Source organism: Serinus canaria, chromosome 1 (genome assembly GCF_022539315.1).
Source record: "Serinus canaria isolate serCan28SL12 chromosome 1, serCan2020, whole genome shotgun sequence".
NCBI lineage: Eukaryota > Metazoa > Chordata > Aves > Passeriformes > Fringillidae > Serinus > Serinus canaria.
This window is the reverse complement of record NC_066313.1, coordinates 99,464,434-99,479,434: the sequence shown is the minus strand read 5'-3', so window position 1 is coordinate 99,479,434 and position 15,001 is coordinate 99,464,434. Positions and strand designations below refer to the sequence as shown.

The 15,001-nt window shown below is 40.4% G+C and overlaps 1 protein-coding gene across 5 annotated transcripts in view; it reads left to right on the top strand.

Annotated features, from left to right (window-relative positions):
• SH3KBP1 (SH3 domain containing kinase binding protein 1) overlaps positions 1-15,001 on the top strand; it is a 209,539-nt gene that overhangs the window by 15,615 nt on the left and 178,923 nt on the right. The window contains exon 2 of one of the 5 annotated variants that reach the window (XM_018913607.3): positions 9,137-9,294. In XM_018913607.3, coding sequence (XP_018769152.1) covers positions 9,137-9,294 — 158 coding nt within the window. Of the gene's footprint in view, positions 1-9,136; positions 9,295-12,021; positions 12,156-12,454; positions 12,497-14,309; positions 14,448-15,001 lie in introns of those variants that run through there. The other 4 variants (XM_050973299.1, XM_050973310.1, XM_050973305.1 and 1 more) reach the window with 4 other exon arrangements.

Below are 15,001 nucleotides of genomic sequence, written 5' to 3'. Positions count from 1 at the left end.
GTGTTGCAAAAATGTTAAAAATTGAGCAAAGTTTGGAATTAATTTCTCAAGGAAATTATGGATCTTGCTTGCAATCAAGTAGAAACAAAATGTTGAAGTTATTTTTTTATGCCACAGACATGCTACAAAACTAACAGCTCAAGCTTTCTTAAAAATCCCAGTTGTAATTTACATTTAAGCTGTAAAATTAGAGGTATATTGGTATTTAACCAACTTTTTAATGAGGCATTTCCATTTTGGTAGAATGATGGCTCCAAGTCCTGTTCAGTGACTCATTCCTTCATCTCATATTATAAAGTGTAATGACATTGAGAGAGCTGAGTCTTTATAAACCATAGATTATTTTGTTCTCTGGTAGAAGAGACACATCAGACTTCATATGGTTTTCCTTCTCTTCTCTCAGTCCCATTTGTACCACAGCATCTCTCATGTGATTGGCCTGCCAGCTGCTCTTAGAGTGAATAAAACAGTGGCCTTGTAGGGCATATTTGATCTTCAGACCTTCTGGCCCTCCAGGTCTAGTTTAGGAAACCAGCATTATTGAATGTAATGTGGTTGGGGTTTTGGTTGGAGTTTTTTTTGTTGTGTGGTGGGTTTTTTTTTGCCCCTGGGTCCCTGCCCTTCCCTGCCCATCTTTTTTTTTTTTTTTTTTGTTTTGGTTTAGATTTTGGTTGCTTGTTTGGGTAGGTTTTTCTTGGGGTTTTTTGTACCCCCCACACCGGGTGCTTTGTTTGTTTGTGGTTTTTTTAAGTTCAGATTGTTCAGTCATGCTTTGCTGTTTGGTCTAATAAAAGGTATTGATTTTTTTTCTCTCCTAGTGGTTCCTAATATTTCCCTAAGAGTTTTATTGCAGCCTGTCATATAGCAAAAAAAAAAAAGTGGGTTTTTTTTAAAGTATGCCCATATGTGCTATTCACGTGCCCTCTGAACAGAGAGAGACTTAGCTTTCTCAGGATTTCTCCTGAGAGAAGCAGAGAAAAGAATGATCAAAACAATTCTTATCTCATTTGCTGCTCCTGTGTTTGTGCCCATGTGGAATGTGTTCTGGGGGTTGTTAACAAGAGGTGATCACTTGATTGGATTCTGGTGATGGTGTGTTGGATTCATGGACCAATTGGATCCAGGTGTGTGCATGTCAGAACTCTCAGACAGTCATGGGTTTTCTAATTAGTTAGTTAGTTAGTGATAGTTCTTGTTAGTGTAATATAGTATAATAAAGTAATTAATTTCCCTCTGATATCATGGAGTTCTGTGCGTTGTTGTTCCTGCCCGTCGGGCACCTCAGCACCGATACCCGCAAGCTCTGAACGTGTGCGAGGCTCACCAGCTTGTGCCCAGGGGTCTCAGGTACAGCAGCACATTTGAAGAAGACCTTGTCTGTTAGGTGAGGCAGATGGAATTCAATGGTCAGATTTTTAACTTGTTATGTTATCTTCATGCAAAAGTGTGATGCACTCTTGTCTCGGGAAATGTGATTTGAGCTTTAACTGAAAGCTTGAATGCAGAATATTTACAGGTAGTCTGTCTGGTTTCTGTTCTGGTTTTTTTGGGTAAGCCAATGCAATAAGCGTGTTTATCCTTCATGTGAAGCTGAGTGGCTTAGAAATGCGAAAACATAGAATTTACAGCTCTTAACTCCTTGACTGCCATGTCTAACTGTATTTACTGACTTTAATGTCTAAATTTGGGTGTGAAGCCAGACTGCTGCAGAAGGTGGTGCTGCCATATGGATGCTGTTACTTGGGTGGAGTAGTGCCAAAGAGGTTAATAACGTTTCCATTGTGCCTACACACTTCAGATGTCTCACAAGAAACTGATTTAATAACATCGTTTTTGTTGCACAGTAGCAAATCTCTGTTTCTTTTCTTAATAATTTCTAACTTGGAAAGGCACTGTACAATAACTGAAAATAGAATAAAAAGAAGATATTTCTGTCTTCAAGTATTGGTAGTGTTATCAAAGAAATTCTGACTAGGTCAGTTTAAGAGATTAGATTTTACTTGTAATTTAAAATGTGGCAAGGAAACAAACTAAACCGTAAGAAAAATATTCATAATTATCAATAAAATAATTTCCCCTGTATGTGCAAGACTAATTTGTGGAAAGAATGAATAGTAGGACCAGTTAAACTTTTAATCAACAGTTTATTTTCTAAATGTGCTTTTTAAAAATACATCTGTTAAGTTACATTTCAATGCCTGGTTCATATAATTAGCAATTCAAATTGTGTATTTTAAATCCAAACCACTAAGCATTAAATTAAAAAAATCTTTGTCCCTGACATTGCAGTAATGAGTTGTACTATGCCAGTCTCCAGCAGGGCTCCTAATAACTAGCTTTGATTCTATTTCATGAGTTTTTATGTTACAATTTAGATTGATGCTAATATAAGACTAGGAATAGCTGATTTTTGTTGGCATGAGAATAAATGTTCTCCTTGTAGATCAAAATAACTTGAATAGCTTTTGATATTGAATTTCATTCCTGATGTACAAAATGCCTTTTCTAACAGAAAGAGTAGCTAGAGTTTGCTGGCTGGGGCAGGTTTGACTTTCAGGCATCATGAGGTACAGTAATTTGAAGAAAATTTCTCTAAAAAGAGAAACCAGATCTGCCTGTCCCAGTTTTGCCAGTTTATTTTTCTCTTGGCTTAAAATGGATTTGAGTTTTGGCTGTTAATTCAACAATCTGTTTACTTTGGCAGAGCTGGGCCTAAGACCAACCTTTGTTGGTTAACAAATTACATTAATTTGAGCTCACTGTCCATGGAGTGTTTTCTCACATCATGAATCATTGTGCAAACTGGGACACAGTTTTAGTCCAGTTCCTGAGGAGAAATCTAGCTCAGCACTTCAGGTATCAGGTATGTTGCACTTACAGATGTGAAGCACAGCTCTGATCTGCTTTTTGTAACAAACCTGGATCAGTGTTGTCTCTAATATCAATTCAGCTTCCATGAAGACTAAGTCTCACCTCAAAAGAAAGAAAAAAATATTAAGTTTGACTGGCAGAATGAATTTTTCAAAGCAGTTTGAGGAGGTGCTATGATTTAGCATGCTTTAGAAAATGAGTTTGATTTAAAAACTGCAACTGCAAGAACCTATAAATGGTAGAGCACTTTTGGCTGTCATGTGCTCTTCAAACCTCAGTACTGTGATAAATGAGAATTTTCTGAGAATGATCTCAGAAGTACCTTCCCATCAGTTTGTCACAATTCTGCACATTTGTTAGGTGTACTCTTATTTCTCTTTCCCAACTGCTCTTTTGGTTTCCTTTGAAGATTTTATAAACATCTTGATTTTGTGGTCTTACTTTCGTGACTCATATGTCTCTGACTGCTCACACACACTTATGGTACAGTAATCAAATTCTCTGAGAGGAGGCAGCTTTGAAAAATATTTATATGTGCTTTTTAATAAGTGGAAACTTTTATAGACAGAGAAAGGCCTGAACAGTGAAGGGTTGGGGTTTTCTGTTTGTTTAAACAAACTTTCAGTAAAACAAAAGTGATTGAACAGCTGCTGTCTGTATGTGAATTAGTGCAAACTTCAGGGAGTTAACTCCAGTGCTTCCAGCCTACCCAAGCCACTGTAGAGTCAGGTCAACAGCCCCATTCTACCTTTTGGTGCCTCAGCTTAAGAGAGAGAACATAATTAATAAGAAAACTGTCATTAATTATGTCATTTTTGCAGCCTTCTTAAGGGAAAACTGCAAGAACAGCAACAGATTCTAGAACTCTTAAAAAATATGGGACTTACAGAGTGGGAGATTTGTCTTCCTTCATTAAGTCTTGCTGCAGTCTGAATGTTGAGGAGTAGTTGGAGCCAGCCTGAATTCCTGCTGCATTGTCATCTCCCCCTTACAGCTCTCTACCCACCTCCTAGCTGCTTAGGAAGAGCAAGGCAGCATGTAATTGCACTCATTGCAAAATCAGAATAGGATTTTAAAGCTTCCTAAGCAGGGAGGAGAAATGACTTGACACACACAAAAAGCTTTGAGCCTTGAAAGAAAGTACATCCTAGTAGGCTGCTTAAAAATGAAGATACAGGACCTTGCTTTCAGAAGATCTTTCCTGGGGTTCAACCAAACTGGAAATACCCTGCTGAATAGTCTAAATTTTGCCTTTTCTGAACCACAGTCCTGTTGTGTTCTGTGGAGATAAAAAAATTCATTGATGTGTGTACCTTGCTGCCACTGCTTGAATCCAGTAGTCTTTATATATATATATGTACATACACACATACATATATATATATGGATAATATTGATGCTAATTTAGGGACTCTAGTTCATATATTAGAAATAGGTGTAAAAATTTGTTAGTTGGCTGAACTCAGAGGGTTGGGCTTTCCAGATCTTGAGGTCCTTGAGGTTTCAAGACCCCAAACCCATAACTTTCCTGAATAAAGGGCAGATGGAGTCTGTGCCTCTTGGGGTGGGTTTAGAGACTCCCAGAGTGGCAAGCCTGAAAACATGAAGTTTATAATTTCTGATGCCAGGAGGAAGGCTCCTGCTCCACCTCAAGATCTGCAATTAAAGAACAGATTCAGTGCTTTTGTAGGTGTTGGGGGTCTGGGTACTCAGTCCAGTGAAGCACCCAAGCTGGTAAATGAGCCATGCAGAAGTACCAGGAGAAAGTGGGAAGTGGTAACAGCAGGGAAGTTCCCTGCTGCAAGTGTTGGAGACTCCCATCTGCTGACCTGACCTGACCTGACCTGTCATCTAGAGAGCCTTGTTGCCTGCCAGGATCTGGAACACTGTGGTAAAACTGCCAAAGCTTGTCTGCCCTCACTGCTACTCCTGCTGCTCTCTCATGTAGGTTTGAATGATACCACCTGAAGGGATCTGAAATTATCAGCTGTGACTCTGTGGTTCTGGGGTGATGACCAAGAGTGTGGGAGACTGGCTGGATTCTCCTTGGTCCTTTGGGTGAGAGCAAAGTGCATTAGGATGAGTGGAGAGGTCCTGTGGGTAAGCTGGTTACATAGTTGGTGTCAGCAACAGAATTCTAGTTTTATAATCATGAGGGTCTTTTTGAAGATTGCTTGGAAAAGATGGGATTCACCTGACTAAGGCAAAAGCATCTCTGCTAACTGTCTTATGAGCAATTGGAGGACCAGGTTGGCAAATAAAATGTGATACAAACAATGGAGACCTTTTAATAAAAAATATCAGGACTGATGGGGACCTTTCCCAAGCATACCCATATAAACAAGGAAGTGCTTTTCAAAATTACTCTGCTGCTCTTTCTGGGAAGTCAGCACAGCTGGTTGCCTCTCTGAAATGCCTGTGTTCTCATGCAGACAGCATTGAATGCAGAGAAGAGGAATAATGTGTCTGCATGCACTTTCAGAGTTAGGATTTCATTGGGATTGGGAAGATAGAGTAGGATAGCTGATATTCAATCACCCTGATATTTGCTGGAGGGGTAGTGGAGCTCGTTTATGTGCTGGATTGGGTGTGAGCAGTTCAGGAGGTTTCTGGAGTGTGTTGTCTACTGGATCTCATACCTGCAAACAATGAGCTGTTTGGGGCTCTGGAGGCTGAGGGCAGCCTTGGTGGCACTGACCAGGAGTTGATAAAGTTCAGGATCCAGAGAGGAGGGGGGATAAGCAGAGAGCAGGGTTGCAACCCCAGACTTGAAGAAGAAAGACTTTGGCCTGCTCAGGACTCTGAAACCAGTAGAAAAGTCCAGGGCAAGGTAAACCTTCCCTCAGTGGAAGAGAATCAGATTAGGGAATATTTAAACAAACAGGTCACATGCAAAGCTGTGGCCCTGGTGTGGTATGTCCTGAGGAAGCTAACTGATATTGGGACATCCTGCTTGATGGTCTTCAAAAAGTCACTGTGATTAGGAGAGGTTCTTTAAAACCAGAAGAATGCACTTCCTGTCTTCAGGAAGAGCAAGAAGCCTCATTTTTTACTGAAAACTACAGGCTGGTCAGACCCATGCGAACCATTGGAAGAGGATGGAAGAAATAATCCTGGAGGCCATTTCCAAACATATGAAGGACAAGAAAACAGCTGGGAATAGTCAGTGTGGATTTATGAAAGGGAAGTCATGTCTGAACAGTCTGTTAGCCTTCTACCATAAGATCACTGACTTGGTGGAGTGAATGTTGTTTATGTTGACTTGAGCAAAGCTTTTGTCACTGTCTCCCATAAGTGGACAAACTGAGGAGGTGCAGTGCAGGTGAGTGGGAAAAAGTGCCTGACATGCCAGACCCAAAGGGCAGCAGGAGCTCAGCTGCAGGCTGGTCCCTGGCAGTGGTGGCTCAGGGGTGGGAGATGGGGCTGATGCTGCTCAGTGTGAGCAGTAATGAGCAGGAGGACAGGGCAGAGAGGAGTCTGAGCAAGCTGGCAGGTGCTGCAGAACCGGCAAGTGTTTGAGTCCGCAGAGGGTCGTGCTGCCATGTGTAGAGGCTTCAAGAGGCTGGAGAAAGGGGCTGAGAGGATGCTCATGAGCAGAGGGAAATGCCAAGAGCTGCAGGTGGAGAGGAATAACCCCAGGCAGGAGTACAGGCTGTGCCTGGGTGTGTGGGAAGCAGCTTTGTGGAGAAGGGCCCGGGGATGGAGGTGGCCACGAAGCAGAGCACGAGGCAGCAGCAGCAGCAGCAGCAGCGTGTGCTTGTGTCAGGGGCAGCTGCTGGCTCCCTGGCTGGTTTAGGCAGTGCTGTGAGCAGGAGGATCCTTCTCCCCTTCTCCTTCCTGGTGAGGCACCTTTGGAGTTGTGTGTCCAGTTGTGGGTTCTCAGGTACGAGAGAGAGATGGAGAGAGTGGAGTGAGTCCTGTGCAGGGCCATGAAGGTGGTTGAGGGATTGGAGCCTGTGACATGTGGGGAAGGTCTGGAAGAGATGGGACTGTTCAGTCTGGAGAAGAGAGGGCTCAGGCTGATCTTATTGACATTTTTAATCTTAAAGGTGATCAAACACTGGAATTTCCATCTTTTGAGATACTCAATACTTGGCTGCATAAGGCCCTGAGCAATCTGTGCTTTAGTTGTTTCTGCATTGAATAATGGGATTGGTCTACAGAGGTGCCTTCCAACCTCAAAGACTGTGATTTAGGCAGTGGTTAGTGGTTTGTACTGCAGTGCAAGCTGATAATAAATTAAGTACCAGTGGGGGCTGTCCTAGAACTTCTTCAGTCTAACATCTGTATTGAACACTGGAGAAGGCAGTGGAGTGCACTCTCCTCATATCTGTGATTTCTACCAAATTGGTGGAACAGTTCATGTGTTAAAGGTGAAGGGATCTGAATCTAGAAGAGCTCTGATTGTCTAGCTTGGAGAAGAGAAATTGGGAGGTCCTAATAGCAGCCTTACAAAACTTACAAGTAGGATGGAGGTATTGCCCTGCAGTGGACAGTGGGGCAACAAGACCAGTGGGTGAAAACCGATACAGAAAGACTCCAACAGACTGTAGAGAGAAAACCTTTTTCCCAGTGGAGCAGATTGTACTTTGTGCCCTACCTGCCTCTGTAGGAGGAGGTTGGAGGATTTCAAGACCCATGTGGGCAAAGCCCTGAGTAACCTGGTTTGACCTCACAGCTGGTCCTGCTTTGAACAGAAAGCTGAACTAGAGATGTGAAGTCCCTCTCAGCCTGAATGACTCTGATTTTTCAGCTATGTTTCACTGATAAATCTTTCATGTTTTGTTGGCATGTCAGCTTACAGTGTGTGGTGCCAGTCTTTCTCTTTTGCTGTTCATTATAAAGTTTAGCAGGCCTCTTGTAAACTGGTTTATAATGGTTTTTGACTTCACAGATGAAGTAATAGAGGAATATTATAAGCCATAAACTTGTGGCTGGTATGTATCCAAAAGTCAGAACACTGCTTTAGCTATGACTTGCAGGCTCTGGAGGAGGGGTGGAGATATTCAGCATTGTGACTGTGTGACATTTTGGGGGTGGAAAGAAGTAACTCTACTTTCCTGTCAGCTTAATTCAGTTTAGTATGCAGGGTTTTTATTCAGGCAGAACCTTTTTGCTGCCTGTGGTGTAGTGGTTGGCTTTGCTTTGTAAGCTGGTATTGCCTGCTTGCAGGCTGGAGCTTGCAGGGTTTACATAGCACAGTCATTTGTGCAGAAAGCAGATGCCTGATGCTACTTCTCACTTTGCTGTTTCAGTGTCGCAGTGCTAAGTGTTTGGTGGGAAGTCTTGGGAGCTTTTCCACTGAAGAAAACAGGAATAAAGTTTACAGATATGGCTCTCCAGACCACCAATCTGGCCAGTAAATGTTTGATGAACCACTAAATATAACTATGTTATATTGTGGTACTCCATGTGTTATATATGTTGTGGTATGTGTGTGTTATATAGTGGTACTCCATGTTGAGTACCCCAGGTGTATTATTTTTGATTCTCTGAAGGGATTTTTCTGTCTTTATGACTTCCCTAATTCTCTAAAGAGACTTCCTTGTGTCTATGGTTTCAAAAGACTTCTTGGGAAAAGACAGACATACCATGTAATGGTAGCAAGTTTATAATGCTTATAACTTTGATAACAGACATTCAGAGCAGTAGAAGTATTTAATCTTAATTCTTTGATGCATAATCGCAAGTGAAAGTAAATTTTCTGTCTTTGATGAAACCCCATGAGGGCATGTTCATGCAGCAAAGCTTTGCATTTCTATATAAACAACATAATGATGAAAAAACATCTTGTTAAATATATTTTAGGTTGATAGTGATGTATTAGCAAGGTAATTGCAGTGGCATGGGATGCTTATGAATTTGATAACCTTTACATATTTATTTCCATATAAAATAAAATGCTTTGAAAGCCCTGTGAACAAAAGGTAAAACTTTGTCCAAGAAATAAAAATAAACTTTGTAATGCTACCAGAATTAATATTGCTGAAGCATCACAAATGGATTTCCTTTAAAAAATAAAGAAAAAGGCACGTTGCCTTAACCATGATGGGTTCCTTGTGTGTTTTTTCACTTTGGCCTCTCTTGTAGCAGTTACCCACAGAACATTACAACCAGCATCAATGTTGCTTCTTTGATGTACTGTCTTGGTTAAACTGAATATATTACTTTCACTGAGAATACGTGATTGCATTGGTTTTCTTATGCCTTTGGAATGCAGTAAAACCTAAATGTATAATTGTGCATTTGTGTGTTTCTCTTTTAGTGGAGGCGATAGTGGAGTTTGACTACAAAGCTCAACACGATGATGAGCTGACAATCACTGTAGGTGACATCATCACCAATATCAAGAAAGATGATGGAGGCTGGTGGGAAGGACAGCTCAAAGGCAGAAGAGGTTTGTTCCCTGACAACTTTGTAAGAGTGAGTACAAAGTGGAACTGTTCTTGTGTTGTGTGTATAAGTTTTATGTACTGTGCTGTTAAGGCTAAATATCAGCCTTTATATCATAATGTCTCTAATATCCAAAACCATAAGATATTGCATATACACATGTATTGTGTATACACATATATTACATATATAGTATGAAATGTTTTATTGAGACAATGTTACAAAGGAAAGATTATTTGCTTTGCAAAGACAAGCTGAAAATAAAAGAAGCTACCCCTACCTTTCTCTGGTGTTCAGTGAAAATACTTGACTTTGTGGTCTGAGAACAAACTGGTTATTCTAGAACTTATAGGCCATGGCATTTTAAATACTTTGTCTTCTCTGTAACAGATTCTGCTTTTCCTGAGTGTTTTATTAGGTTTTATAGAAGTTTTTTTTTGGTGAATATTTATTCCTGGCTAAACTAGTTGAGAATAATAAGATTTTCCATACAGTTCCCTATAAAAACCTTAAAAAAAAGATTAATTAGTATTCACTTAATATACCAAATAACTTGCAGTAACCCTTGTTTTAGGATTCTGAGGTTTGGAAAGAAATCATAATCTTTACTGGGCATCTGTGTTTGCACACATATGTCTGCACATGTGAAGTTTGCTATTAGTACCTCTGGACCTCCTTGATTTGTCATTGCAGACCTATGCTGTTAATTTCCATAAGTCTCCGTAAACCTGGCTCTCCACTATGGAAAAGAGACCAAGAACTACAATAATTTACATAGATTTTATGTTGATCTTTTAGTACAGCTTCTGAGGATCCTTGGTACTTTCTGTTTTCTAAGGGCATAAGTGTCTTTTTTTTGTTTGTTTGTTTTTAAGTTTTTCTAACTGTGTAGGCCTGTTGTGTGTTTAGACATATGGACACAATGAAGTAATTTCATTTTGCTTCCATAGTGCTGCAAATGTCCAGGTAACTGGGGGAAGGGCTGGCTGTGAGTTTAGCCAGGCCATGGCAGGGGGTGTGGGGGTGGACAGGGAGCCTCAGGTCTTTCTGGGGGGGGTCAGCACACTCCCTGATCCTTGCTCCTGTCATTGGCAAGAAGAAGGAGCAGGAGATTGCTGCTTCTTCTGTCATTGGCAGAAGAAGCAGCATCTCAATGAAATGAGAGGGCATGGTGGGGGACAGTGAATAATCTGTTTTTTTCTTATTTCTGAAAATACACACTTAGAGCTAGGGGAAAGAAACTGTTTTGAGATTCATTGTGGATTGATAATATTTTTCTGCTTGAACTCTGGTGAAGTAAACTGTGGGATAAATACAGACTTCCTCTAGGTTTTTTCCTGGCTGATATTTTAAATTTGCTGCTGATTTTAGGAGGTGTTTGATTTAGTATTCTAAACAAATGCAGCCTATGAATGTCTGTTATAGGAATAAAATTATCTAAAGAATTGTAAGTTGACACCATTAGTACCTAATTTTAAGGCCTCTTTTTTCCAAAATTGCTTCAACCTGTGGCATCCTGTCACATAATTGAAATAGAAATAGCTTTTTTTAAATAGAAAGTTCTAAAAAAAAGTAAATGGTTTAAGTTTTGTCTTCTCATGAAATACCAAAATACCACTCCCTGCTCTTTCCTTCCTGCTTTTTTTTTTAATCAACATCCAGGGCTGTTTTCTAAACAAGTAAAAATCACATTGTGTTCAAGCTGAGGATGAGGAAGAATTTAAAGTCAAAGATGGTTTTCGTAGCCAAGCATTTTCTCTCTAACCTAGGTAAAATGGAGTAGAAGACACACACTTACTTAGAGTTAGTTTATGAATCTCTTGAATGAAAACCTTCATTTTTCTTGTTTTCCTTGTGTAAATCTCTTAGATGGAGAGATATAGTCAAAACAGCAGTCCCATTAGAAAGCTTGTTGAGCATAATTACTCTGCTCAGTAAGATTATAAGTAATTGTGAACTTTCTCTTGATTATGGAAAATTTTTTAACAAGTGAATGCACTCAGTTCATGCCCCATTGGCAAAGTGTGTGCCAACAAAGTAAATGAGAAGCTGGCAAAAAGGGAAGCTACAGACAAGTAATGGACTTGAATGCTACTCCAAATTCCTCTTTCTTATCAAAATTGGTTCTAAGAGTAGTTGAGAAAGTTATTCAAAGATTAAAAACTACAAATTAAATTCTTGAAGTACTTTGCATTCCACCTCCAAGAGGTAGGATTAATTTTTTATGGAGAAGAGCTTTTTCTCCATGTGACTATTTTTTTTAAATAAATTCATGATGATGTTCCAAATAAACTGCTGGGGTTTGCAAAAAATTGAATGTTTGGGCTGAAACGAAATAATGGAATTAACACTGAAAAGTGTACTGAATGGTTTCTGTCAACATTTCTGCACAGATTCTGGAAGTTAAGTTTGGAAGAAAAGGAGTAGAAATCAGAAATGGAAAAATTAGAGAAATGCAATACATTGGAATGTTTATGAAAAGACATTTATTTGAAGTGTAACTTAAGAAATTAATCCCCCGTATTTTTCAAGGGAATCTGAAATAGGCTGTGAATATGCAAAAGATATTTGGAGTTGCCTGCAGTAAAAGCATTTTTAAATTTCTTGGAATAGATGCAAATTAGGAGACCATTGAAGAGGAGTTGTCTGAAGACAGATGTGAGACAGAAAGAGGAAAGGGGAGGTAGCAATGATATTCATGAAGTACACACGCAGTTATTTTTTTTTCAAGGGACTTTCTCTACGAAGTTGTAGCAGAGGCGCTTCCTGTTCTTGAATCTACAAAACAACTGCTTTGAATTTTTGGTGTATTTATATGTATAGCGACGAAAAAGACGGACTCATACCCTTCTTAGGCTCTGAAATTCAATATGCAAGGCGTAACAGAAAAGGTATTTGAGATTTGTTTTCTGTTTCTTTTTTCATTGCCTAGTAGTCTGCGGCTATGGCCACTCGGAAGATTTTGAGGAAGAAGTTTGTTTAAATATGAGAAAAATCTTTGGTCTCTTTAAGATCTAGCTTGGGTCTGTCAACCCTTGAAGATGCTTGTTTTTGTTAGGGATAATGGTGCTGAATGTATCGTAAGAAATATATGAAAGTGTATCTGGTTGTTGTCTTCTGTTTTCTTTCAGTTCTTCAGGCAGAGAAGTAGAAGTATGAAAGGAGAGTTATGTACTGTTCCTGGTGCCTGTTTTAATTCTCAGTTATGCAGCTGGCAAAGAGGAGGTATCAGGTGTGATTGCAGTGTTGTTCATATGTATGATATAAAGTTGGTTTTCGATGTCTTTCTAGCTTGAAAAGCTTCAACCTGAAATCCATGCCGTGTAAAACTGTTTGTAAGTGTGGCGGCGTCTGAGACAGACTTTGCTGATGGCGGATGAAGATGTAGAAAGCAGGAAACTGGTGCAGAGCCATGCTTGCTGGCTTGAATTTTCAAAGTCAATTCTATGTGGGATTGAACAGTGTTATGCTGGTAAACTGAATCTGCTGCATGTAACAACGTGAAAGCTTCTCTGTACTCCAGAGGACTTGCCAATAGTACTAGAAGAGTTGGAGAGGTAAATTTGTTTTAAGCAGGAAGTGTAGTGTAGTTGTTTTTTGGAATTCTGGTGTATAGCTTGTGTTTTAGAATCAGTGAAACGGGGCAGGGATCTGTGTAACTGTACTGCTGTCTTGGGACAGAAAAGCAATCTGGATTTCTTGTTATGCCAGCAGAATACAATCTTTAAATATTGCACAATAGTTGTAGGGTGTCAAAGATGTTCATGCTGAATCACGGTGCAGATCCTTATCTGTTGCTTGTTATTTAATTTTCTTCTCTGTATTTGTTTTTATCACAACCAGCCAGAGGTTGTGGAGGGATTGTGAGTGATTTTTTGATGAGACCCTTGTGCTTGTCACACACCCCTACCTATCTCTGTTCATGCTTTCATAAAACTTTTCATAAAGCTTAAAAAGGTAATGAGCAGATGCAAGCACCCTTTGCAGCTGAATTTTTGCTCCTGGGCAGGAAAAGAGAATATTTCCCATGTCTGAGAACACTTTGGTTCTGCTTGGTACCTGCCAGGGCAGAGAGCTTTGCCACAGCCTTTTGCAATCTCTGGCACTCTGTGACTTCCTGCCTTGGCTCTGGGGTTTGGAGGTTCTTAGGGCCTCCACTGTCCTCCTCAGCAGTCTGAGTACTGTCAGTAAGTGATGTCTGGGTCAGCTTTGCCTCAGTAGCCACTTGTCATGAGTTCAGTCTCTAACAGGCCATTCACTTAAGAGTTGTGCTCGATCTTTATGGGTCCCTTCCAACTCAGAATATTCCATGAGTCTGGGAAAGTTGTAGCATTAGCAGAGGCACTGAGGTTACATGCAGACTAGAGAAATGATTTCAGTTGGTACCTAAAAAGATAACTTGCTTTATGGGTCAGAGATGTTATGGGTACTTTTGATTTGGTTTTTTAGTGTTCTTATTTTTTTTCTTCTTCTTTTTACACACTTGCCAGGAATTTGCAGGTCAATTAATAAGCTTTTTCTTCTGTTGTTTTTGGAAATCTTGCTAGAATACTGTCTGCATATTTGTTTTCAGGAATTGTTTTAGATTGTGGGATCCTAACTGAATGAGAGTCAGGAGTACTAACTTCTTATTCCAAGTTTTGGGTATGGCCATTTAACTTGCTATACTTATGGTGAAATGCAAGGAAATATAATCATGTGAAAATGTTGTCTCTGAGGTTTTGTTCCCATCAACAGCAATCCAGATTTTATGAGGAGAAAAGTAACATCACAGGCTGTAATTATTTATTATTGCTGTTGTTATTACTCTTACAATGGTGAAAGCAAAACCACTAAAACAAAGATTTTCCCCTTTTCCTGCCCATCTCCTCACCAAGACACAGATTGACCAAGATTGTCTTGTGCCAGTCAATAATCTGTGACTTGGCTGTGTTGACTCCCCTGGGGGAGCTGAGCACAGAACAATGACAGTGCTCGGGCTGTCCTGGGTGCCCAAGGCGTGATGACAAACCATGTCACACCTCGACCTGTTCATCTGCATTCAGAGGAGGTGAGGGAGCTCCAGGGAGGCAGCTGCCCTGGCTGTTTGGCCTGGCAGTGAGGGAGGCTCTTTCCCACTGCCTGTCTCGGGGAGCTGGTGCTGTTCCCAGCCGGATGGAAGCGCAGTCAGCAGCCTGGACCCCGTATGTTTATCAGGGGAGCCAGCGAGGACTTGGCTGTCCTGCGGTGACCACTTTGGTGGATATGTTTTGCTGGCAAGCTTTGAGGGGAGAGGTTACTCAGGGGAGTGTGGGGGTGTGGAAAAGAGGAAAACTGGTGGTGGTTTGGGTCTGTCAGCTGTTGGATGTTGTGTGGGAATTTTATGAAGTATGTGAAAGTAAGAGTAGGTGCAGCAGTCGCGTAGTGAGCACACAGTCATGTGAAGTTCAGTGCTGAGGTGTTTCCTCGTTGGTAGTGACTAGCACATTATATTGTGAAAAGTAACCTTCTGAAAAGACAATGGCTTATTTGTAATTATAAACTGATAGGACTGATAGAAATTCTGCCATGGATCCAGCTCCTCCCATGGCAGGGGGTGTTGAGCTAAATGCTCTTTGAGGTCCCTTTATCCTGTAACCATTCTGTGATTGTATTAGATTCATGAATTTGAAAACAATTTATTGGTTTTCACTCTTTGTGCAATGTAAATGCTGAGGTCTAAAACCATTCTTATTTAAATACACATTTTTACTGCTTT